This window comes from Rhinopithecus roxellana, chromosome 11 (assembly GCF_007565055.1).
Source record: "Rhinopithecus roxellana isolate Shanxi Qingling chromosome 11, ASM756505v1, whole genome shotgun sequence".
In the NCBI taxonomy this organism is placed as follows: Eukaryota; Metazoa; Chordata; class Mammalia; order Primates; family Cercopithecidae; genus Rhinopithecus; species Rhinopithecus roxellana.
The window spans coordinates 138735271-138761236 of NC_044559.1; the positions used below are offsets into that span (position 1 = coordinate 138735271).

A 25966-nucleotide genomic window follows, 5' to 3' on the forward strand; every position below is an offset into this window, starting at 1 on the left:
TAGACCCCAACCTGGGAATCAAGAGGGAGATTTGCTGCTCCCCGAGTTAACAATCCTGGAGCAAGGCGATGTGTTTTGCTGTCCATGTTATGTTGTTACCTTGGGATGTCAGGTCATCTAACACATTCCCTTTCCCATCCCCTGAAGCCCTTTCCACCCATGCATCCTAAATCTAGCAGACTTTCAGGGGTGTGCAGGTACTCTTTGAATCTCCACCACTCTATGAAATCTGAGGTCTCATCTTCACCGCATTCCAGACCCGTTTCCAGCTGAAACTCCAGTTTCCAATGGAAACTTCGTTTCTCTGGGTCTCCCTCACCTATAGTCCTCTGCTTCCCCATGCAATACTGACACTTGAAGCATGGTAGGCCCATAGGTGGGCAGAGATCCCGGATCAGGGCTACAGCAGATAGTTCTCTCTAGGTTTCCCCTATGCCAGTCTTCCAAGCGCCTCTCTGCATCCCTGTATCCTGCCATTCCTGGTGATGCTGCTGCCCTCACATCAGGCCATCCAAGCATGCAGAACACTGGAACTAAGGACTGTACCTAAGTCTCTGAAGCCCAATGGAGCTAGAAAAGGCTGAATACTTCACAGACTTAATTTTTTAAGCAACTCTCAGGGGTTTAACCAAGAACATTTACTCTTTAAGATACTAAAGACCCTTAATACTGGTAAAATCGTAACACTATACAGCTAGTAAAGGGGGAAAATAAACATTTTTGCATAGAATGGTTTTAAATAAACTCCACATTTTAAAGTCCTGATGGTTTGTATTTAGCATAAGGTTTAAAATGATAGTAATACTGTATGCTGTATGTAGAGCTGCCTGAATTTCAACACTGCTTTGTTGCCTAGGTGGGTAGCAATTTGAAAACAGGTCTTGAGCTTGTTAACGGGTATCCTGTCATAACCTAATCAACAAATGCACCCTACAGAAATCAGGAAAGTGACCAAAAAAAAAAAGAGTTTAAATTAGCATTTTATAAAAACTAGAAACAAAATCATTGCTTTCACAATGTAGCACTTGAAACTAAAGCTCTCCCGCTATCAAGAGATGTGACTCCAGCATCAAGGGCCCAGCAGGAAATGCCGAATGGTTTAGAACAGTGCATGTAAGTTGCCAGTGGCTGGGGCTGTGTCTGATGCTTCCCGGAATGTGTGCTGCTAGTCACCATTTCCACCATTCACATATTTAACATTTTTATTAGACTTTTATTTAGCCTCATCATAAGAATATAAGGGAGATCATAGATTTGATGTATGAAATTTTTAAATTCACACTAAAATACATTACGATTAAAATGAATTATCTTCAACCACCCATTTTGCTATCTTTTGCTGAGTAGATAATCTGTGCCAGTCATTGTGAAAAAGTCTTTATTTTAAGAAAAAAATTTAGTTAACAAAAAATTTAACAAGTTTCACTTAGCAAAATACACCCAAAAGGAAATCACAGTACAAAGAAAGTTTTAAGTCAAGGCCTCACCAATTCCTACAGTATTAGTATTGTGTCTCAATTCTCAAAACTAACTTTTAAAAAGCTTAAACTTAACCTAAAGGATCTTAAATGAAAATATAAACTAGAATGAACAAACATGAGAAATATTTCTTTGAATCAGGGAGCTAGCACCTTTGAGTTTTCCAAAAAAGCACGTCTCCCCAGTGTGTTCACTGTGATGTGGTGTAAAAGATCCACATTTAACATACTTAAACTACTTAAACTCGGATAACATCACTCTGAAGTATACTACCAAAATGTTAATTGAGAAAAGCTGAAAATAGTTTTAGTTTACTCATTATCACATGCTAGAAGAAAATTTTGCATGAGAAAACACTGAAGAGGTAATTTTTTAATCCAAGATTTCACAAACTCATGGTGCAAAATGGGTCCCCCAGCTTCCGCTATTATAACTGCTCTTAACTGCTTGTTGGCTGCCTGTGAAAATTTGATTGAAATAACTCAAATGTTCCTAACAAAACTAGTCATAGCCACCCATGCTGTTCTGCCCACTATAGCCGGCCCCGTAACAGCCACTCACTGACTGGCTCTCCAGGCCACTATAAGTGGCCTGGGCAGCAGACACCCCCATGCCTTGCATCACCTGGCTGCTATACGCCCCATTGCTGGCCCCTGTTGTTGAATTCAAGAAGAGTTCTATGTATCTGTGCTGCATATTGGCCCTGTCTTTGGACATAGCTGCCACAGCTTCTTCATGAGTAGCAAACTCAACATCTGCTTCGCCCGTCACTCTTCCATCTGGGCCGATTTCAATATGGACTCTCACAGGGTTGAGAGGAGAGAAGAAGTTGTAAATGTCGTTCTCGGTTGCTTTGTACGGCAGACCCCTCATGTGGACACAGTGGCCTGTGGTGCTCTGCACTGTGAACTCACTGTCGCCGTATCTGTGGTCATACATTCCGGAGAGACAGTAGCTGAGATCTCTCCCGAACAGGTCGGTGGTGAAGCCGTAGCCATCACTGAGGCCACTGTACTCCTCATAGCCCCCGTAGCCTGTGCTGTAGGCACCGGGCCTCATCCTCTCCAGGCCTGCCTGCTTCACGATGCCAATATACCTCCTGGCAGTCCCGGGCCGGTCATAGGGCCCTGGCCGCTGCACGGACATGAACTTCAGAGGGGGATCTGAGTATGACCTAACTTCCTCCTGGCTGCTCTTAAACACCTCGATGTACCTGTGCCCTATCCTCTCCTTGTGCTTCCCTAGAGCCTTCTCAGCTAACTCCTGCGAGGCAAACTGCACGAACGCTTCCCCTGTAATCTTGCCTTCGGGGTCCACAGGCAATGTGATCCCGTTTGGCACGATTTCCAACCCTGAGAAGAACTGAACAATTTCTTCCTTTGTGCATCCAAATGGGAGTCCTCGAAGCCGCACGAAGCCATCGTTGGCGCTGTCGGCACTGTTGGGACCGCTGTGCTTCAACACCCAATCCATCTCGGTTCTGTGGGACTTGAACACCTCAATGTACCGGTGTCCCATGCTTTCCCTGTCTTTTTTCAGGGCCATTTTTACATCATCTTCTGATCCAAGTTCAACAAAAGCCTCACCACTCTGCCTGCCCTCTCTAGTGTAGATGAAATGGACACCTGCGGCCCCATCATGAATCGTGCAGTCAGAGAGGAAGTTCTGCACGTCCTCAACAGAGCAGGACCAGGGCAGGCCACGGAGCTTGACCACAAAGCCTTCACCTCCCTCAGGGCCCAGCATCATGGACACTTGACAGGGTGGGTGTCAGGTGATCTTGGGTGTGGCTTTTTTGTGGCTGAAAAAAAAAAAGGACAAATTTATTTAATATGCACAACAAAAGTATGCAACAGAAATTTTCCCGATTTTACAGATGAGAGAGGTAGCAAGACATTAAGAAATATACCAAATACAATTGAAAGCTAAGATTTAACTCCAGGTTTCTCAAAAAATTACAGGATCACTCATAGGCAGTTTGAAAAATCAGGAGTTTACAAGACAGGACGATGAACGTGGTGCCTTGAACACAAAGAAATGTAAATTTCAGTCAGGTGAGAGCAAGCGCATTTCCTTGTTACATTTATTCCACGTTTGTCATGATAATTATGTGGCAGTTCACTCATAAGAGCACCTCAGTTCTTCTTCCTAAACTATAGGCCTTACATTTGGTTAAACAGTAAATTTAGTAAATTTGATTGTTTATGGTGGATACTTTTACTTTCTTGAGAAGGGATGGGAACATAGCAGGCTGTTTTTAAACCACGACATAGGGTAAGATTTTCGAATTTTCTCATTGGCAGTAATGTTGCCAGGATACAAGACAGCAATGGCTTCCAGTGTCTACAGAGGTATGATTTTGCTCCTAAATCGTCACTTCAAACTAAATACCAGATTCACCGGTTCACATAAAATATAGCAGAATTGCTGTCTTTTGCTTAAGATCTGGAAGAGGGCACCGGGAAGAAAGGGCAATCACAAGAAGGCTGAGAAATGCCCTTCCCACCAGGGTGGTACATGGCACCTCGAAGTCCAAACTCAAGTAAGGCCAACCACACACCGGAAGGCAGTCTTCTGAGAAAGAGCAGCAGCTGACCCAGACGCCAGGGTATACAACATAGCCATAAGCAAGAAAAATACTGCAGTATTATGAGGCCAAAGACATATTTTTATATGAACAATGTCAAACGTGATGCTCAAAATGAGTACAGGAGTATGTGGAAATCTTTTTCTTTTTTTTTTTTGAGACAGAGTTTCACTCTTGTTGCCCAGGATGGAGTGCAGTGGCACGATCTTGGTTCACTGCAACCTCCGCCTCCCTAGTTCAAGCGATTTTCCTGCCTCAGCCTCCCGAGTAGCTGGGATTACAGGCATGCACGCCAATCTAATTTTTTTTTTTTTTTTAAAGTAGAGACGGGGTTTCTCCGTGTTGGTCAGGCTGGTCTCTAACTCCCAACCTTAGGTGATCCACTCCCCTTGGCCTCCCAAAGTGCTGGGATTACAGGTGTGAGCCACGGCACCCAGCTTTTTTTTTTTTTGAGACGGAGTCTTGCTCTGTCTCCCAGGCAGGAGTGCAGTGGCGGATCTCATCTCACTGCAACCTCCGCCTCCCAGGTTCCAGTGGTTCTCTCCCCTCAGACTCACGAATAGCTGGGATTACAGGTGCGTGCCACCATGCCCAGATAATTTTTTTGTTTTTGTTTTGAGACAGTCTCAATCTGTCACCCAGGCTGGAGTGTAATGGCACGATCTCAGCTCACTGCAACCTCCGCCTCCCAGGTTCAAGAAATTCTACTGTGTCGGTCTCCTGAGTAGCTGGGATTACAGGCCACCACACCCAGCTAATTTTTTGTATTTTTAGTAGATACGGGGTTTCACCATGTTGGCCAGGCTGGTCTTTAATTCCTGACCTCAGGTGATCCGCCCGCCTTAGCTGCCCAAAGTGCTGGGATCACAGGCATGTGCAACTATGCACAGCTGGAAATCTAATGTTTCAAAGTGTCATTTTACATCAAGCATAATAGGTATAAGCTGCTGGTCTTTTCAAGAAATATGGGCTCATCATGTGGGGAAAAATGTTCCATTAAAAAAACCCCACAATTTAAAAAACAGACAAAAAGTACAGGTAAGTGCAATTTAAGAAAAGGAAAAGCAAATTCATAATAAATGAAATGCTTCAGGGAAAACTAAATTAGTAACAAGTAGTTACCATTTTGACTGATCATATTAGTAATTTTAAAGTTTGATGTAGCCATTGCAGATGACATTTATCATACAGTGCTTCGTTATTTCAAATTGACAATGTCTAAAAGGATAATTGTGTAAATCTTTTAAATTTGCCTGTGTCTACACCAGATTATAAAGATAACAAGACACGTCTCCTCTCCCAATAACAAGCATAATGGCACAAATGAAACAGAACAGTATGTGATATCCTGAACACATCACCAAGACCAAATACCCGGCATTTACTCATGAACTAAGTAAAAGACATCACCCTTGCTAATGAGTGGAACATGGAAGCCTCTGGGAGAGAGTCAAGGGGAGCCTAACTTGGATTGCTCATTGCCTACCTCAAATGTATTGACTATGTACATCAACGCAATCAACTTTTATAAAATAATCCTGAAGGGCAAAGGACTGGGCATAAATAATCCTATCTCCCATTCTCAAACTGTGCTTTGGGTCTGCAACAAACAGCGGGGTTTAGCCTCCACCTTAGAATGTAATGATCCCTGCCTCCCCAGGCCTTATCTAAATCCCCTGCAGCAGCACATGGCCACGGCAACATGCTGACCTGGCAGAGCAAGGTCACAGCCGCTTCTTCCTCTCCTGCCCATGGAGGGAATTCTGTGCTAACAGCTCACAAGCTCCTCCTTGGAAAGTCAGGGAAAGTTTGTATTGTGTCTCTTGGGATAACGGGTCCGGGATTGCACAATTACAGGTGGGGGCTCCTTATGCAATTCCATTCCTAACACCCGGTCAGCCTAGGCACCATCTGTCCTTTTGTTTTTGACCATACCCTGGTCTTGCTCCTCAAACATGGAAACTATCTGAAGGCCTCCCTCAAGTTCTGTTCCCAGCCTTAGGTCCAGCCATCATTCTGGGTAGGGGAGATAAAGCCATACTCCACTAACCATTTTCTCCTGGACCCTACACCTCCAATGATTTCACCATTCCCTGCAGGAAACCCCATCCTAATCACATCCCCCTCCTTTGTAGAGACCCTGGCTTCCTTATCCACACAGCCTCTCATTCTCTCCTCATTCTTCATAATCCAGCTTAGAGCAAGTATCATTTTACATTCCTTCCTCACAATACATGGAATTCACTCAATGAACTTCTTCCTTAACTGTATGCACCCAGTAAAACCAGAGCTCTCTGTAAGATTCCAAACAAGTATCTGACTACTCCATGGATGTATTGAGTGGCTCAGCTGCACACAGACAGGACAAATGGTGCCTCTAGGCTGCGATTTCTCAGCCTCAGGACTACTGACATTTTGGACCAGACAGTTCTTTGTGGTCTGGGGGCAGGCCCAGGCACTGTAGGATGTTTAGCTGCATGCCTGGTCTCTGCCCACTAGATGCCAGCAGCACCCTTCACCTCCTGTTCTGACAACCAAATGTCTCCAGACATTCCCAAATGTTCTCTGGTGGCTAATGCTGCCCTCAAGTTGTCAAATACCATAGAAAATCAGGGTGAGGCCAGGCACAGTGGCTCCAACCTATAATCCTAGCACTTTGGGAGGCCGAGGTGGGTGGGATCACTTGAGGTCACAAGTTCCAGACCAGCCTGGCCAATAGACAAAACCGTGCCTCAACCAAAAATACAAAACACTAGACTGGGTGTGGTGGCTCACGCCTGTAATCCCAGCACTTTGGGAGGCCGAGGTGGGTGTATCACGAGGTCAGGAGATCAAGACCATCCTGGCTAACGTGGTGAAACCCTGTCTCGACTAAAAATACAAAAAATTAGCCTGGCGTGGTGGCGGGTGCCTGTAGTCCCAGCTACTTGGGAGGCTGAGGCAGGAGCATCGCTTGAACCTGGGAGGCAGAGGTTGCAGTGAGCCAAGATCACATCACTGCATTCCAGCCTGGGCGACAGAGTGAGACTCCGTCTCAACGAAGCTTGTCCAAAGCCCTTCAGATGTCTGTCTGGGGCAGCCTTACAGATTCTCACCTCCTCTCCAGCTGGTCGACATTACTCTCGGAAGCGGACTTTGTGAAGTTAAGTCAGAGTCTAGGAGTTTGTAATCAAGTAGTGGGCCCCTTACAACGGACATTATGAACAGCTCTGCTCTGGGTCCAACCTCACATATCCCGGGTCCATGCTTTTTTCTTTCTCTCCCCTTTCTCCACTGAGCACTCTCTACTTGGTAATTAAACATGCTCAGTTTTACCCAATCATGCCATACCTCCCCTGTGCCAACTCTGTCTCTAGCTACTTGTTGATTTGTTCAGTAAAATCTTGTCAAAAGGTCTCTACTGTCACTTCTACTCCCCACCATTAAAACTGCATGATCAAGGTCAAGAGTGGTGGCTCACCAGAGTCCGGAGTTCAAGACCAGCCTGACCAAAATGGTGAAATCCTGCCTCTACCAAAAATACAAAATTAGCCGAGCATAGTGGTGGACACCTATGCTGAGCACAGTGGCTCACGACTGTAATCCCGACACTTTGGGTGGCTAAGGCAGGCAGATCACTTGAGGTCAGGAGTTCCAGACCAGCCTAGCCAACATAGTGAAACCCCGTCTCCACTAAAAATACAAAAAATTAGCCAGGTGTGGTGGCAGGCGCCTGTAGTCTCAACTACTCGGGAGGCTGAGGCAGGAGAATGGCATGAACCTGGGAGGCGGAGCTTGCAGTGAGCCAAGATTGCGTCACTGCACTCCAGCCTGGGCGAAACAGCAAGACTCTATCAAAAATAAATAAATAAATAAATTAACCGGGCATGGTGGCGGGCACCTGTAATCCCAGCTACTCCGGACGCTGGAAGCAGGAGAATCGCTTGAACCTGGAAGGCAGAGGTTGCAGTGAGCTGAGATCCTCCAGATCGTGCCACTGCACTGCAGCCTCGGTGACAGAGCGAGATTTGTGTCAAAAACAAATTAAAAAAAAACTACATGATCCTACTATACAGATCTTCACGGCAAGAAAAAAAGCAAATGTTTTAATCTTCATCTTAACCATTCCTTCCTGGAAATCCTCTCTCTTTCACTCCTGTTGGCAATTACTCTTGGTTTTCCAGTCAATTCCTTAGACACTCTTAGTCTCTGAGCCCTTCCTTAATGATAGGGAATTGGGCTTGGGCCCAGTCCTCTTCTCAGTGGCCCCACCTGCTCCCAGGGTCTCCATAATCATCTCCAGGGTCAGAAGATATGCAAGCCTCCAGTCTTTGGCTCCCTGAAGCCCAGACGGGTAGATGCAACTCTACTCCACAGGTTCTCCTCTGTGCCACAACTGAACCTCACATTCTCTCTTCTGTCACACTCCAATAGCAGCATGACTGCCCCTATCTGCACCCAGAGGCCCCAGAAGGAAACTGGAGTAATCCCTGACCTTCTCTCAAGCCCTCAAATCCAATCAACTCATCAACTCCCTTGGATGATCCCATTCTCCACAGTATCCTCATCCCTAAATCCTATTCAACTCCTTGACTTCCTCAGCAATAAAGGTGCCTCACAGCTCTACACTGTTCCTAACACATTGTAATGGCAGCTTATGAACTCAGTAGTTCTTTTCTTTGTGAGTTATCAAATTGCCATTTTCTTTATCTCATACTGTATTTCTCCTATTCTAATTCCTGTATGTACAAACAGCCAATTCCAGGCTACTGATCTCTTTTAAAGTATTCCAAGCATAGGCCTGTAATCCCCAGCACTTTGGGAGGCGGGCGGGTCACCTGAAGTCAGGAGTTCAAGACCAGCCTGACCAACATGAAGACACCTCATCTCCACTAAAAATACAAAATTAGCCAGGCGTGGTGGTGCAGGCCTGTAATCCCAGCTACTCAGAAAGGCTAAGGCAGGAGAATCGCTTGAATCCAGGAGGCAGAGGTTGCAGTGAGCCAAGATCGCGTCACTGCACTCCAGCCTGGGCAACAGGAGCAAAACTCCATCTCCACAAAAACAAAACAAAACAAAAAACAAACAAAAAAACCCATGTTTTCCAAGCATAGTGGCTAAGCCTTACTGCAAGCCCATCTACGGCTCAGGTGTACTTTTAAAACTCATCACTGTCCTGCTTCCAAGTCCTCAGTGGTTTCCCATGGACCTCAGAACAAGGACCAGTTGGGTCCCTCAGGCCTTGCAACTTTTGCCTGCAACACTCTTCTACCGAAGCTCACTTCACTTCCTTTTTTCTCCTGGAATGTGCCAAGCTCTCTGCTCCTTCAGGGATGTGACGCACATAGTTGACACTCATGGTTAATTCTCTCCCCAAATATACTCTGTTCAACCTTCTGTCTACCTAAATCCCGCTAATCCTTAAGGTCTAAGCTCAAATACACCACCTTTCTCAAATGTCTTCACATTATCCAAATTAAGTCTCATGCTCTACACTACCACAGCACTCTTGCTGTGTTGTTAAAGGGGTCTTCAAACCCACAATGGGAGCCTATTGGGGAGACACTTGTGCCTGTTTTGTTGGTCACCATGACCCCATCCTCAGCACAGGCTTGACCCAGCTGGCCCAAGATTAGCCAGGATTAACTGCTGCCCATGTGCAGGGGGGGGTCAACACCTTCCTCAAGAATGCAGTAGCCTGCCTGGCTAGGCTGAAAAAGACACACAAGCAGCATCAAAAAACAAAAACAAAAAAAACACATTTCATAGAAGAATTACTTAAAATGCCTAATCTCTTACATGTGTTTTGCACCAGGAAATGTTTCAGAAGCAAAATGACTTCCTCTCTGAAAGCAAGGTGAAGAGACCATTCCTTTCCAAAACACATGTGTACACACCACTTAAAACACTTACTGCTTATTTTTACTCCAGAATTGGTTTTCTTTTCCATTTCTCAGAAGTCCTAAGGCTTTTCATTAACTAAAACTCAAGCTGAAAAGAGCCCTGTGGTGTCCTGCTCAAGGTTCAAGTTTGTGACAAAACTTTTTTCACTCCAAGCTGCTAAGCAAATTTGAGTGTAACAAATATAAATACTGCAGCTGAAAAAGGGCTCTTCTTAAAATAGCTCACCTTAAAAACAACCGCGGATGCCTTCAATGGGAGACACTTCTGGATGGTAATGAACTGTCCTAAAAAAACAGAGCGATATTGGCTGTATGGTCTCAAGATCCTGGGCACTGGCTCTGGGATCAGAACTCCAGGTAAGGACAGGATATAGCTGGGAAGCCCTTTACATAGCCCCTGGGTTTAAATTATATCTCACACCCCATCCGCCTAAGAGCATTTTGGAAGTATTATCTTTTCACAGGGCAATACAGAGCACAACAAAAGGGAAAAAGGCCTTATTGATCTTGATGAGATTTACTCTTGATGAGATTCTCCTGCCTCAGTAGCTGGTATTACAGGCGTGAATCACCACACGCAGCTAATTTTTGTATTTTTAGTAGAAACGAAATTTCACTGTGTTGGCCAGGCTGGTCCTGAATATGCCTGACCTCAGGTGATCCGCTCGCCTCTGCCCAATTCCTGAGTTTCTACACTGAGGACCCTAAGTGCTAGGAGGAAATTTAAACATCAGGGGCAGGGCACTTGGGAAGTAGGTGGGTGGGGGAGAAGTGACAACCCCCCTGACCTTAAGACCCCTCTTTCACTGGGATAGCACGGGCATGGGGCAACGGTGCTTGCTAGAAATTGTTATAGGAACACCTCTGTAAGCAGTGTGGAGACACATCCAAAAGACACTTCCAATTTTATTGGGTAACTTCTTTGAAATATGCTTCACTAAAAAATACATCACAATCACTAGATCACCAACATCCCAGTAATAACGCTGCCCCAAAGGACTAGGACACGGACTGAGGGCTATGGAATTCTGAGAACTAAGCTGCATGAGTTTTGGAAATGTGGAATTAGTAAAATCAACTAATTTTGCTGAACCTGACGTCTTAAAATGAAGACAACTACATCTGCCTTGTCTTGCAAACTTCCAGTGATTATAACACTCTTGGGGGGTGTACAAATGGAAAGCATTACATTTATTAGGAAACCTATTCAGGGGGGAAACAGTTTCAAGTACTCTGGAATCAGGTTTTCAAAAGGGTTCAAGAAATCGTCTTGTTGAAGGATCTAAAGGGTGGAACCCAGTCATCTTAATGATCTGATCCACTTCTGCCCTAGTTTATCCCTGCGTGATCCACAGACCAACACCCTGAGGCCTCTGAGGACATGCACAAGCTGGCAGCCAGACCCACGTACACCCATTTACCCCAATGGACCAGCCGCTGTGAGCCTGTAGACTACGGCCACAGCGCACTGCCAACCAACGCACGCAGAGGAAGAGTCTGGTCTCCCCGCCCTCAGCACCAGGAAACCGCTGGGGGCGGGGAGGGCTGCTCAGCTCCCCCAGGTGACTGGACCCGGAGGTTTTCCGAGCGAGCTTGCACGCGGTCTACCTAGATAATTAAAATAGCGACCCTAAAACAGATCTGGGTGGGGGCTAAGAATCTCCATTTCCAAAAAGCGCTCTCGAACGAGCTCTTCGCAGTGATACAGGTTGGACGGGATTAACGCTTGCCTTCAGGCAGAGTCAATCAAGATAAACAGGGCGCGCCGGAGTCCTACTAGTCTGGCTATCTGCAGAGTAAACAGGGCCGTTCAAGCACCACCCACCTCGTTTTCTTTTGTTCAGGACAGGACTCGAGGAGGAACCCTGGCCTCCCCTCCTAGACACACTCCCGTGCTCCCCGGGAAACAAGGTAGCATTCTCGCTAGGCGGCTGCGAGCGCTTTCGGCCGCGCCGCCCCCATTACTCAGTTCCACTCTCAAACCAAAGTCCACCCGGTCGGGCCCACGGACTTTCATGCTCTAAGACTTACCACCGAGGCGAGAGAGACTGGTTTCTGTTGCTACCAGGCAAGCGCGGCTGGCAGCCAAGAGCCCCGAAATTCCACCGAAGCTCAACCACGCAGAGGGCTCCGGGGAAAGTCCAGGTGCATCTTTTTGTTCTCAACCTGCAACAGAAATCCAAGTGGTGGGGAGCCCCTTCCGCGAGGTGGGAGGCCCGGACGCGCGATAAGCGTGTTTTGGCGGGAAGCAGAGCCTAGGACCCGAGACAAGGTGACGGCGACGTTCCCGCGGCCTCCTCCCGGCGCTCCGGCAGCCTCGGACCGCCCGGCCCGGCAGGAAGGTCGGCCCCAGGGCCTGCGCGGGCTCGGGCGGGAGCTTCCGGGCGGGGGGCGGAGCAAGCGGGGCGGGGGGAGGGGGGCAGGGACTGGAGGACTCCCGGAGGGAAAGGCGCCTCGCGGGAGGGGGAGGGGAAAGGGAGGGGGCGCCTGGCGGGCTTCCGAGGCCCTGAGGGTGAGGGCGACGGCGAGGTGGGGTGGGGGCTGTTTCCCCGGCCCGCCGAGCTAGCCTGCCTGGGCGGGACCTCCAGGACCCACGGTCCGAGCGGGGCTGAGGGGAGGGAAGGAAGAGGCGCTCCTAGGTCTGGGTCCGTCTCTGGGCGACCGGGCCTGCGGAAAAGGACCTGGGGCCCGGGCGGCCGGGGCTGGTGCGCCCGCGCAGCGGCTCACCACGCCAGGGACGGACCGTCGGCCCCGAGGCGGCGCGGGGTCCGGAGTCCGGGAAGCGAAGGCCTCGTGATTCAAGACCGGCAGCCGGACGTGGGTCACGGGGTGTAGAGGAGGAAGTGCCACCGCCGGGCCCGCCAATATGTCACCAATGGGAAACGCGTGCCTGCAGGTGCGGCCCCGTGGCCCGCGCGCTGGGCCCAAGGCAGGAAGTGGGGGAAGGAGAGTCAGCGCGGCGGGAAGATAGTTCTCCGAGTTCTCCCGAAGGGAGCTGGGCGCGAGCGCGACCTGGGGAAAGTCCAGAGTGCCAGCCACGGGGAGGGGCGGGCACTGCAGAGTGGAAGAGAAGCCAGCAAGTTAGACAGCCTTTCTCCGGGAGGCCGCCTCTAAATTGGAACTAGAGGAGGTGCCTTGGTTTGTACATTTGACCGTGGATACGTGTAAAAGATTTTGAAAAAAAAATCTTTGAAAAACAATTTTTAGAACGCAATTCCTAAAACTTTTAACCACGCAATTTTGTGGACCTCTGAATCTTAATTCAAATGAACTGGAGAACAATTATAAAGCAATTTCGATAATATAAGCAGTGATATTTTATATTACGGAATTATAAATTTTGTTGTAATTATGCTGTAATTTTATTTCTTTAAAAGACCCTTTTGGGCCGGGCGCGGTGGCTCAAGCCTGTAATCCCAGCACTTTGGGAGGCCGAGACGGGCGGATCACGAGGTCAGGAGATCGAGACCATCCTGGCTAACACGGTGAAAACCCCGTCTCTACTAAAAATACAAAAACTAGCCGGGCGAAGTGGCGGGCGCCTGTAGTCCCAGCTACTCGGGAGGCTGAGGCAGGAGAATGGCGTAAACCCGGGAGGCGGAGCTTGCAGTGAGCTGAGATCCGGCCACTGCACTCCAGCCCCCAGCCCCGGCGACAGAGTGAGACTCTGCCTCAAAAAAAAAAAAAAAAAAAAAAAAGACCCTTTTTAGAGCCACAAATACTTGCAGATAACTGATTTCTCGAATGTTTCAGATTACTTGGAAAGTGGAAATACACATGAAGCAAGATGTGCTATGAGCTAGTCATTATTAAAGCTCCTGATGCAGTTTCATTACACTTGTTTCTACTTTTGTGTATGTTTGACTTTTTTTTTGGTTTTTGGGTTTTTGTTTTTTGAGAGAGTCTTCACTCTGTCGCCCAAGCTGGAGTGCAGTGGCATGATCTCGGCTCACTGCAACCTCTGCCTCCTGGGTTCAGGCAATTCTCCTGCCTCAGCCTCCCGAGTAGCTAGGACTATAGGCCCATGCCACTGTACCCAGCTACTTTTTGTATTTTTAATAGAGACGAGGTTTCACTATGTTGGCTAGGCTGGTCTTGATCTCTTGACCTCGTGATCCCCCTGCCTCTCTCCCAAAGGGCTGGGATTACAGGCACCAGCCCCACACCCGGCCTGTTTGACATGTTTTTTTTTTTTTTGAGACAGTGTCTCACTCTATCCCCCAGGCTGGAGTGCAATGGTGCGATCTCGGCTCACTGCAACCTCCCCTCCCAGGTTCAAGCGATTCTCCTGCCTCAGCCTCCTGAGTAGCTGGGATTACAGGGACACGCTACCACGCCCAGCTAGTTTTTGTATTTTTTGTAGAGACAGGGTTTCACCATGTTGGTCAGGCTGGTCTCCAACTCTTGACCTTGTGATCCACCGCACCCTGGCCTGTTTGACATTTTTAACAGAATTTTTTTGAGACGGGGTCTGACTCGGTTGCTCAGGCTGGAATGCAGTGGCATGATCTTGGCTCACTGCAGCTTCAACCTCCCAGGCTCAAGCGAGCCTCCAACCTCAGCCTCCTGAGTAGCTGGGACCACAGGCATGTAACCACGCCGGGCTAATATGACTCTGTAAAAGTGAGAGAAAACAAGTCTTTACAATGCACTTACTAGATGACAGGAATTACAGGGAACAGTAACATACTGCATATAGTGATGTAAAAACAAGGACAAATGAGCCAGTCCTTCCCTCAGAATAGTTCCAGATAAAAGAACCCACAGAATTATGGTTATGTTATAAAATAAAGCAATTAAGTTTTAGAAATCCATCTTGAAATATCTGTGATGGCTTGGATTTGTTTGAAGTTGTCCACAAAGTAGTAGGTGGGGAGATGGAGAATTACTGTCCATGATTAGTAACTGCTGAATCTGGGTGACAGGCACATTAGCCTCAACATCCTGGGCTCAAGCGATCTTCCCACCTTTGCCTCCCCCAAAGTAGCTGGGACTACAGTTGCATGCCACCAAGCCGGGCTAATTTTTTCCTTTTTTAGTAGAGACAAGGTCTCTCTATGATGCCTAGACTGGTCTGTAACTCCTGGGTTCAACTGATCCACCTTGGCCTCCCAAAGTGCTGGGATTATAGGGGTGAGTCACTGTGCCTGGCCCAAGGCAAGTTTTAATTATTGATCAGTCACCATAGGGTTCCTGCCTGTGAGGGAACAACGTGTGCACAAGACTTGAGCCAGGGGTCTTATTGTGCAACTGCAGCTAGGTCTGAGATCAATGGTAGGAGATGACATAGCCTTAAAGGCCTAGTTTGCTGTTCAAAGGCCAGTGGGAAGGCATTTAAGGGAATGTGGTGTGATTGGAGTTTTGCTTTTTAACAGTCTAGATGCTATCTGGAAAATGAATGGTGGGAATAGATACATAGAGACAAGATGGGAAGGAATGAAACAAGTCTAGGAAGACTGCTGAGAATTGAAGAATGTGAAAGGAGAAAAATGACTGAATCTGGAAATTGATTGACTCACCAAGAAATACTGCGCACCTAAAAGATACAGGAACTGTAGTGGTAAAGAGACACAGTTTCTGCCTTGGTGGGTCCAGTAACAGTGGAGTAGGAAATCAAGAAATGTACAAATATATGACGACAAATTTTGGAATGAACAAAAAATAGAAAATAGGGATTAGTTCAGATTGGGGTTCTGAGGAAGTGACATTTAAACAGGAGCATGGGTGAGTGGGAACACTGAGTGATGAATTTCATGTAGAAAGAAGGGAAATTCTTTTTTCCTTGATAAATAGCTGAGGTTTAAAGTAGAAGCTGGCCAGGAGCAGTGGCTCAAGCCTGTAATCCCAGCACTTTGGGGGGCCGAGGTGGGAGGATCACTTGAGCTCAAGAGAGTTCGAGACCAGTCTGGGCAATATAGTGAGACCCCCATCCCTCTCTATATAGGAAAAATAAAAATGAGGGGGAAAAAAAGACAAGTTAAAAGCCCATTATTCTTTTTTCCTTCTGTACATTATTTCCCCCTCTGGATACTTGTTCAAATTATTTATATTTTTTACCCAAAGCCCTTTACTAGGATACATTTTGGTGCTGGATGCTTTGTATTCATATTCTTATTTCATAGTGAATTCTTTCGATTGAAGAAAATTTAGGATACAGCTGCTGCTGCTGCTTACGTCTGTTCACCACACGAGAAGCACAAGATGGGTCTTGGGGGCAAAAATTCCCCATCATGGTATATAGTATGTAAGCAGATCATAGACCTATTTGTTATGGATGTCTTCCTTTTCTGTTGGAAATGGTATTGAAAATTGGACTTAATGGCCTCAAAAGTCTCTTCCAACCCAGCAGTTTTATAAAATCCTTATTGTGACTCTTAAGTACTTCCTGCTGTCATGAACTCAAGAATTATGATACAAGACACTAATTCCATTACAAAAAATGCACCAACGCACACATTTGTACTTAATTTTTCAAGGGCACATGGATCTGAAGTGTGAGAATTCTAACCCAATTCACACAACATGCCAAATTCAATACACAGAGCTATCCTAAAAGCTATTAAGGACTGAGAAGTGGCCGGGCACGGTGGCTCATGCCTGTAATCCCAGCACTTCAGGAGGCCGAGGCGGGCGGATCACGAGGTCAGGAGGTTGAGACCATCCTGACTAACACAGTGAAACCCCGTCTCTACTAAAAAATACAAAAAATTAGCCAGGCACAGTGGCAGGCGCCTGTAGTCCCAGCTACTCGGAAGGCTGAGGCAGGAGAATGGCGTGAACCCAGGAAGCGGAGCTTGCAGGGAGCCCAGATCGCACCACTGCACTCCAGCCTGGGCAATAGAGCAAGACTCCATCTCAAAAAAGGACTGAGAAGCTGCAGATGGAGCATATATTAACATTTTAAATGTTTACTCCATTATTACTACATTTTTATCCACCAAAGGGGATCTGTTCTGATCTGCATGCAACAGGAAAGCTGTTTTCCATTACCATCTTATCAGGTTCTTTCACTTACTTGCTATAGCTAAATCTGGGGGGGATAACACACTGCTTCCCTCAGCATTCATTTCTCAAAAGCTGTGTTACTAAAAAGCATCAAGAGTAGTATAATGTAATGTTATATTTGAAATATACTATTTGTATTGAAATTAATATAAGGGACAAATTTTGACTGATCATAAAACAAGCAACCATTGCTATTTGATATTGATTGCATTTTGCAAATGACTCAAGAATCATGATATCTAAGGTAAATGTTCCTTAAAATGTTAATAAAAAGCAAAACTGCTACTAGACTGCTGTTCCTAAAAATAAAATCTGTTCTTAACTGAGGGAAAATGTCATTCGGATTACCTGGACTAACTGGAAATAATACTCATGCCTACCTAAGAAATGGGTGTGTGCAGATTCCACTAAACAAAAATATAACTGATAGGAAGATCAATTTTGTTTTTCCCAGACCACCTCCTGTACTTCTCTCTCCCTTGAGCAAGCAGCCCCTAAGTAGGTGCATAGTCAAACCCTGGAGCTGGACAGAAAGGAGGCCTGTGGGGTATCCTCAGCCCCCTGAGGAAGGTACATCCCTTGGGATGGGAATTCTTCCTGAAGCCTCCATGGAAACATGACACCTTAGGTTCCAAGCAGCAGGCCCTGAGCTGAGACTGCTGGCCCTGAGCTGTGCTGCCCAGGGGACCACTGCATTCTGCCTTGGGAGAACTGTGGAGAACAGAGAGATGGAAGAGGAAAGGAACATGACAATTTGCAGAAGAGGGGCTCCAGCACTCAGAAATAACGTATCACACCTCAGACTTCGGCAGGTTTCAGGGAACAAGAAGTGCTAAACAAAAACCAAAATGATTTTAACAGGAAAAAAAAGAGCAACTTCAGATACCACTCCATTACAAAAAAAAAAAAAAAAAAAAACTTTCTGGAACTAAAATCGAGTTTCAAATTTAAAAGTTAGGAATGAATTCAAAGAAAGGAAAATCCACTAGAATAAACATCAAAACAGAAACAATGGGGGAGAAGATAAGAGATCTGGAAGACACATTTTTTTCCAAAGCAGTTTCCGCTATACTTTAAACTTAGGAGTTTTACCAACACACGCCTGTGCTGTGTCTTTTCAAAATATCCTAATGGGAACAGCAGGGATCTTAAGCCTGGAAAATTCACTTCTATGCTTTATCATTTCTCTTGCTGCCTCCATCTGTTTCTTTTTCTCCTTCTGGAATTCCTACTATTCACATTATTTCTCCTGCCTAAAAAGAAACCAACCCTATCAACACCCTTATCTTAAGACTTCTAGCCTCCGTAACTGTGAGAAAATTTGTTACTAGTCTCTATTACTTTGCATGGCAGCCCTAGCATACTAATACACCATGTTACCAAACCAGACAAAAATATCACAAGAAAACTAACTTCTGAATTCTATGTACTTTAAGAGGGTCATATATGGTATCTAACATCAACTTAAATTAGAAAAGATATGTATTTGTCATAAACATCATAATTCTATTAGATGCACAATACCCATTACTCCGTTTATGTAGCTTAACACATCCAAAGCAAGACACTGAAAATGCCTAGACGGGCTCACACACCTCATAAACAAATAGGTTTGGTCCCGGCCTTTCTATTAACTTTTAGCAAGATTACACATGCAAGCATGCCCTATTCTAATCAAATAACTTATGATAGGTTTATCAGGATGTAACATAGTAAGTAGGAGTATCTGTATTTGTATTAGGTGAAGAGTTGTCTAACAGGAGGCATAGTGTTAGGATAAATCTAATAGGAGTCTTAATCTGTCATGCCTTTCCTTAATTATGATGGCTTTTTGTGTGTGTGTGTGTTTTTTTAAAATGGTCTTGCTTTCTTGCTCAGGCTGGTATGCAGTAGTGCAATCACAACTCACTGCATCCTCTACTAGGCTCAAGGAATCTTCCCCACTTAGCCTGCCAAGTAGCTGGCATTACAAGTGTTCGCTATCACATCTGGCTAATTAAAAATTCTTTTTTGAAAAGATAGGGTCTTGCCATCTTGCCCAGGCTGGTCTTGAACTCCTGAGCTCAAACCCATTCTTCCACCTTGACTTCCCAAGTGTTGGGATTACAGGTGTGCTACGTTGCCTGGTCTGTGTCACTTTTTCTCTTCTGAGTCGGAGTCTGGCTCTGTCACCCAGGCTGGTGTGCAGGAGCACAATCTCAGTTCAGTGAAACCTCCACCTCCTGAGGTCAAGCAATTCTCCTGCCTCAGCCTGGGATTACAGATGCACACCACCACCCCCAGCAAATTTTTGTATTTTGTATTTTGTATTTTTAGTAGAGATGGGGTTTTGCCACATTGGCCAGGCTGGTCTTGGACTCCTGGCCTCAAGCAATCCGCCTGCCCCAGCCTCCCAAAGTGCTGGGATTAAAGGTGTGAGCCACCCCGCCCAGTCTGTGTCATTTTCAAGAGATCTTTTTCCTAGGCCAAGCCCATATGGTTATCTGAACTTACAAAGTGCTGATGTTTTTACCTAAATTTTTACACTTAGATCTACAATGAACTTGGAATTGATTTTTTCATTTCCAAAAGAGTTTACAATTAGTTCAAGTATCATAGGCTAATTTCACTCAAGAACTCAGATGCGAAAGTCCAAACCAAGTATCCATCAACCAAATCCAGCAATATGTAAAGCAATATTATGACCAAGTTGGGTTTATTTCAGGAATGCAAGTGTAGTTGATCATTTCAAACTCAATTACTGCAATTTATCATACTGATGTATCAATGGGGACAAACTACAGAGGTAATTTTTAAATGTTTTATGAGAAATGCTAAACTGAATTTATGTCAAAGAAGAAACGAGGCCATGTACTGTGGCTCAAACCTGTAATCCCAGCACTTTGGGAGGCCAAGGTGGGCAGATCACTTCAGCTCAGGAGACCACCCTGGGCAACATAGCAAAACCCCTTCTCTACAAAAACAACAAAAAAACAAAAAAACAAAAAAATTAGCTGGGCATGTGGCACACACCTGTATTCCCAGCTACTTGGGGGGCTGAGGTAGGAGGATTGCCCGAGCCCAGGAGGTCAAGGCTGCAGTGAGCTCTGTTCGCACCACGGCACTCCAGTGTGGGCATCAAAATGAAACCCTTTCTTGAAAAACAAAAACAAAATGTGGGGGGCTGGGTGTGGTGGGTGGCTCATGCCTGTAATCCCAGCACTTTGGGAGGCCAAAGCAGGCAGATCACTTAAGAACACCCTGGCCAATATGGTGAAACCATTTCTACTATTAGATGGGCGTGGTGGTGCTGCACGCCTGTAATCCCAGCTGCTCATGAGCCTGAGAATCGCTTGAACCCAGGAGGCTCAGGCTGCAGTAAGCCGGGATCCTGCCACTGACCCCAGCCTGGTCAGTTTTTTTTTTTAAAAAAAAAAAAAAAAAAAAAAAAAAAAGGGAAAACAAAAGTACATCTTAGAGCGATCAAATGATCATTGAAGGAGTTATCTTATAAAAGTATTCCTGCTAATAAATAAGAAGGAATCGATTATTAAAATATCACTAATTTGGAAACCATTTAAGAAAATAATAGATCTAGGTAATGATCATTAATAGCTGCTGTAACATGACAAAAGAGAAAATACCAACCAATATGTGCCTCTAGTAGGAGCACAGCACCTCAACTAAGTATTCTTTCCAAAAACTCTCATCTGAATCAAAACTACCTCCAGGCTGGGTGTGGTGGCTCACACCTGTAATCCCAGCACTTTGGGAGGCTGAAGCAGGTGGATCACCTGAGGTCAGGAGGTCGAGACCAGCCTGACCAACAAGGTGATTCCCTGTCTCTACTAAAAATACGCCTGTAATCCCAGCTACTCAGGAGGCTAAGGCAAGAGAACTGCTTGAACCCAGGAGGCGGAGGTTGCAGTGAGTCAAGATCACGCCATTGCACTCCAGCCTGGGCAACAAAACCAAAACTATGTTTTAAAAACAAAAATAAAACCAAAACCAACACCACTTCTAGAAGTAACCATCACTTTACCGGAAATATAAAGAACAGAGACTCAAAGGCCACCAGGGAAAAACAATCAGAAAAATGCGAAGTGTGGGGAAGGAATGCTGCAAGACAACCCGACAAATATAATGGGGAATGGGGCCTTTAAGAAACAGGAACCTCTAGATGATCACTGATACAGCATTCATTCACCACACCTGAAATGTGTATGTGTAAAACTCATTGGATTTTGACAGGTTCACAGGATTGTTTTTAATTATTTTAGTCAAGATCATGGAGAAACGAAAGTGTTTTAATAGTGGATACATATTAGGTTAAATTACTAATAAATGAATCACGTTTCCTTTTACCACTTGAGAATATAAGATTGGCCAGGCCCGATGGCTCAAGCTTGTAATCCCAGCACTTTGGGAGGCCGAGATGGGCGGATCACGACGTCAGGAGATCAAGACCATCCTGGCTAACACAGTGAAACCCCGTCTCTACTAAAAAACACAAAAAACTAGCCGGGCAAGGTGGCGGGCGCCTGTAGTCCCAGCTACTCGGGAGGCTGAGGCAGGAGAATGGTGTAAAACCCGGGAGCCGGAGTTTGCAGTGAGCTGACAGAGCGAGACTCCCTCTCAAAAAAAAAAAAAAAAAAAAGAATATAAGATTACATTTATAGCATACATTATATTTCTATCGGACAGTGCTGCTCTGAATTTAAAAAGTTATCTACACAATATAAGGTGTGACTTTGGATCCTGACTCAAACTAACCAGTTGTTTAAAATATTTAATACGGAAACATTTAAACCCTGGAAACTTGGTATTTTGGAATATATTTTTAGGTATGATAGCAGTATCATGGTTAGGTTTTAAAAGTTCTTAGAAATAACTGCGGATTTATTTATTAATAAACACCTTATTGGTCTGCGATTTGCTGTAAAATAACCCAGGGTGGTCTTGGCTGAGCTCAGTTCTCCCTCTGTCCACCCTGTTGCCCTCCAAAAGAACCGTAGCTCAGGGGAACTAAGACAGGGCAAGGGCCCCGGCAGGGGAGGGGTGTCCCGGTCCAACTTGGGACCCAGTCCCAATTGTGTCCCGGGGCACGTGACTTCTCCCAACCTTCATTTTCTCATCTGAAACATGGGGCTAATAGCAACCCCTTTTACAGTAGTCCTAAGCATGTAATTAGAAAATGGAGTAAAACTTCTAGGACCTAGTAAGAGTCAACTAATGTGGTTCTCCCGAAGAGCAGAGAACCAGAGCTCAGTGACGGAAAGGGCCTGTCACATTTCTGCAGCCCCTGCAGGCATCTACCCACACTAGGCTCTCATTTGCCTCCAGGCTTTCCAAGGTTCTGGCCACGTGGGAGAAATAACTTTTTATTTACTCACTATTTTCCCTTAAATAAATTGCAATTTTTACCTGAATAAAGCTTTGTAACGCTACCCTTAACAGAAAACTTGCCAGTTTACAAAAAGTGGCCGGGCATGAAGGCTAACACCTGTAATCCCAGCACTTCAGGAGGCAGAGGCGTGAGAATCGCTTGAGCACAAAAGTTTGAAAATCAATCTGGGCACCATAAGGAGACCCCATCCCTACAAAAAATACAAAAATTTGCCGGGCGTGCTGGAGAATGCCCGTGCTCCCAGATACCCGGCGGCTGAGGTGGGAGGACCCCTTGAGCACAGGAGGATCTCGGCAGCGAGCCGAGATCACACCACTGCACTCCAGCCTGGGCAACAAAGTGAGACCCTGTCTCAAAAGATAATATATATATTATATATAATATATATATAATTTTATAGAGACGGGGTCGGTCTCTGAGGCCCAAGCGATTCTCCCACACCTCGGCCTCCCTAAATGCTGGGATTACAGGCGTGAGCCACCTCGCCCGGCCGGTAGTGACTCTAATCTACAGAATGCACACCGGAATGTAATACCTACAAGGCAAAAGATCTTCTTGCTTAGGAATAAAGCAATCTCTCTCTTTACATTCATTACAATAGTAATGTCTTATTTTATAGTTATAAATTCTGTAAGAGCAACGAGTCACTTTTCAGGGATAGCACTTAAGCACTTAAGATATCTTTCACCTACCTAGAGAACCCAGTAAATTTTTATCTTACTAGGAATTCAGAGACAACCACGTATCTAACTTTTAAAAATATAACGAAGTAGAAAGAATTATATGTGTATATTTTTGGAAGAATTAAGATGACTTTTTGAAAGGAACGACTGAAGACAACACTTTCAGAACTCCCTGCCGCCTAAGGCTGTGGCCCTGACCCCGGCGCAGCGCCCACCCCGCGCGGTTCCGGGAAGCCGCCGCCGCCGCCCGTTGCCCTACGCGCGCATCCGCCAGCGCGCGCCTCCTGTCCCGCCACGCAGATGGCCGGCCCGAGCCCCCAGCGCCCGCGAGCAGTTTCGAAAACTAAAGAAAGAGGCGCGTTAGCTCGTCCCCGAGCAGCTTGGAGACCGAAAAGCCGCAGCGAAGGGCGCCCTGTGGGCAATGGCCGAGCTCGGCTCTCCTTCCACCCTCCCGCCAGGACACACGCGGAGCCGAGCAGGGATCCCAGGCACCTAGCGGGAGAGGTCCCCGCGACCTGGGCGGTCTGGCGGGGAGGGCGAGTCGGGTGCCCTGCTCCTCAAAACCCTGGTCCACGACTCTGCGGCTGGGGGAGCCGGGCAGCCGGCGCAGCAGGAGCCGGGCCCCGTCCACAAGTTTCCTAGGAACAGGGCGGAATCGGCGAAAATGCTTCATACACACAAGCAGAAGGAAAAAAAAAAAGGGACGACTAAGCCGAAGAGCGCGCACGAGTCAGATTTTTCACCCCAGATACAAACACGATACCTCTAGGAGCAGGAGACCAACACAGAGACCGCGCTACGAGGACACGCGGCGCCGCCGAGGAAGAAAAAGGGCCCAGGGCAGAGAGCAAAGGCTCCGGGAACCGGGCGTGGGAGGAGGGCGGAGCCAACTCCCCACAAGGAAGTCTTGTGCAACTCTCAGGCGCCTGCAGCCACGTGAGCGCGCGGCTTTCATTTTATTCAGGTATTATTACTATTGTTATTACTTCTTCTGAGACAAGGTCTCACTCCCATCGGCCAGGCTGGAATGCAGTGGCACAATCACTGTCACTGCAGCCTCGAGCTCCTCAGAGCAAGCGACTCTCCCGCCTCAGCCTCCCGAGTAGCTGGGACAACACGCGCGCGCCACCACACGTAGCTTTCTATTTTTTTTTTTTTTAACTTTTTAGTAGAGACAGAATTTCACTATGTTGCCCAGGCTTGTCGGGAACTCTTGGGCTCAAGAGATCCTCCCGGCTGGGCCTCCCAACTGAGCCAGGCCTGTTCTCACTTTCAGAGCCGGCCGGTGGTCGCCAGCGCCCGACCAGGAGGCTGAACTAACGCACCGGCCGGCCGTGTCTTCCCAGCCGCCCCTGACTCCAAAATCTCAGCCCGCGGTGCTCACCGCGTGGGACCACTGTCTGGGCGTGCAGCTCTCGACCTCCGACACTTCGTCTCCCGATCCCAGTGGGTCCAGTTCTCGCCGGTCCCACGTACCGGCCCCTCGACCTCGAATCCGTCCCCCAAATCTCAGCGCCGCGGCCCCTCATTGTGTGCAGTCCTCGCTCGGTCCCAGATGTGCGGCGCTTAAACTCACATCTCTCTTCCCTGATCCCAAATCCCAGCCCCAGCCCCACGATCCCCACCCCAATAGGCCCAATCCCCAGGTAGTCCGGGTAAGGGCCCTGGACTTCGGAAGGTCTCCCCAATCTCAAATCCCAGGCCCACGGTCCCCACCCCCAGGGGGACCCGGTCCCCGCTCGGTCACGGGTGTGCGGCCTTCGACCTCGGAGACTTCGGCCACCCCTCACCTCGGCCTCCGAGTCTCTACGCTCCCGTTCTCACATCAGGCACCCCGGTGGTCCCTTGGAGCACCTAGAGGGTGGGACGTGGGGAACTTGGCAGTTGTAGCAGAGGCAGTTGAGGCTTGTTGACCATCACCATGGAAACCCCCGGTTGCGAGCACGGGGCGGGGCCTACGAGGGGCGGGGTCAGGCGCGCTGCCGGCCCCAGTCCTTAGCGCCTGCCCGTCGAGAGCACGCGGCTTTGCCGGAAGCCCTCCTGCTCCCGGCGTGCCAGGCCCCGACTCGGCCCTACTCCCCGGCTCGGCCCTTTGCCCTGGGCACCCGGAAACAGAAGCCCAAGGAGCCCGCGTCCCCACCCCGCTGCTACCTGCCGGCGTGACAGAGATTCGGTGCCACCCCGAACCCCACCTTAAGGAAGACGCGGCGCAGTCCTGCTTCCACGACGGAGCCGGAAGGACGCAAGGACCGCGGTAGGGCGGAGCTTCTGCGTCTTGCACCCGGGGGCGGGGCCGCGACGGCGCTACTGTGACGCGCCCAGAGCGGAGCTACCGGTTGGCCGGCCGGGCGCGGAGCTGAGCCGACACTGGGGGCGGGGGTGTGGGGGAGGGGGCGGAGGCGGACGAGCGAGGACGTTTCTGGAGAGGAGAAGGGAGGGGTGGGGAGGGGATGGGAGGAGGAGGAGGAGGAGGGGGGAGTGGAGCGGCGGGAAAGAGCCCTCTGACTGCCCCGGGGCCCTGGAGGAAGGCCGCTAGTGAGCCCCGCAGGACACTGAAACGTGCGCTCAAAGGAAGCCTGATTTGAAGACTAGGATGGGAAAAGGAAATGAGAACCGATGGCAGGCCGTGGTGGCGCAAGCGTGTGGTCCCAGTAATTTGGGAGGCTAAGATGGGAGAATCGCTTGAGCCCGGGAGGTCGAGGCTGCAGTGATCCGTGACTGCTCCACTGCGTCCAGCCTGGGCGACAGAGCGAGACGCTGTCTCAAAAAATAAAATAAGGAAAGAAGTACACTGAGGGTCGGGCGCGGTGGCTCACGCCTGTAATCCCACCACTTCGGGAGGCCCAGGCGGACGTTATCACGCGGTGAGGAGATCGAGACCATCCTGGCCAACATGGTGAAACCCCGTTTCTACTAAAATACAAAAAATTAGCCGAGCGTGGTG

The 25966-nt window shown here is 47.6% G+C and overlaps 2 protein-coding genes across 12 annotated transcripts in view; one reads left to right on the top strand and one right to left on the bottom strand.

Annotated features, from left to right (window-relative positions):
- Nucleotides 1-1186: 1186 nt before the first annotated feature.
- HNRNPF (heterogeneous nuclear ribonucleoprotein F) lies at nt 1187-25327 on the bottom strand. 11 transcript variants are annotated; one of them, XM_010376145.2, is made up of 4 exons: nt 25215-25327; nt 11980-12114; nt 10175-10233; nt 1187-3280 (listed from the first exon to the last, which is right to left on the bottom strand). In XM_010376145.2, exon 4 carries the CDS (start codon nt 3226-3228, stop codon nt 1981-1983), a length of 1248 nt encoding a protein of 415 aa, XP_010374447.1. In that variant the 5' UTR covers nt 3229-3280; nt 10175-10233; nt 11980-12114; nt 25215-25327; the 3' UTR covers nt 1187-1980. The 11 variants fall into 11 exon arrangements, with proteins under 11 accessions (XP_010374447.1, XP_030797293.1, XP_010374451.1 ...); XM_030941433.1 differs by having other exon boundaries at nt 25174-25295; XM_010376149.2 differs by lacking the exon at nt 25215-25327 and adding an exon at nt 24813-24962.
- The window catches only part of ZNF487 (zinc finger protein 487), a 72585-nt gene continuing 71628 nt past the window's right edge, over nt 25010-25966 (top strand). The window contains 1 exon segment of the mRNA XM_030941434.1: nt 25010-25276. The gene's annotated coding sequence lies outside the window, so the exon portion shown is untranslated.

Coding starts and splice junctions, on each gene's coding strand:
- HNRNPF (XM_010376145.2), bottom strand. CDS start 3,228: ATGATGCTGGGCCCTGAGGGAGGTGAAGGCTTTGTGGTCAAGCTCCGT.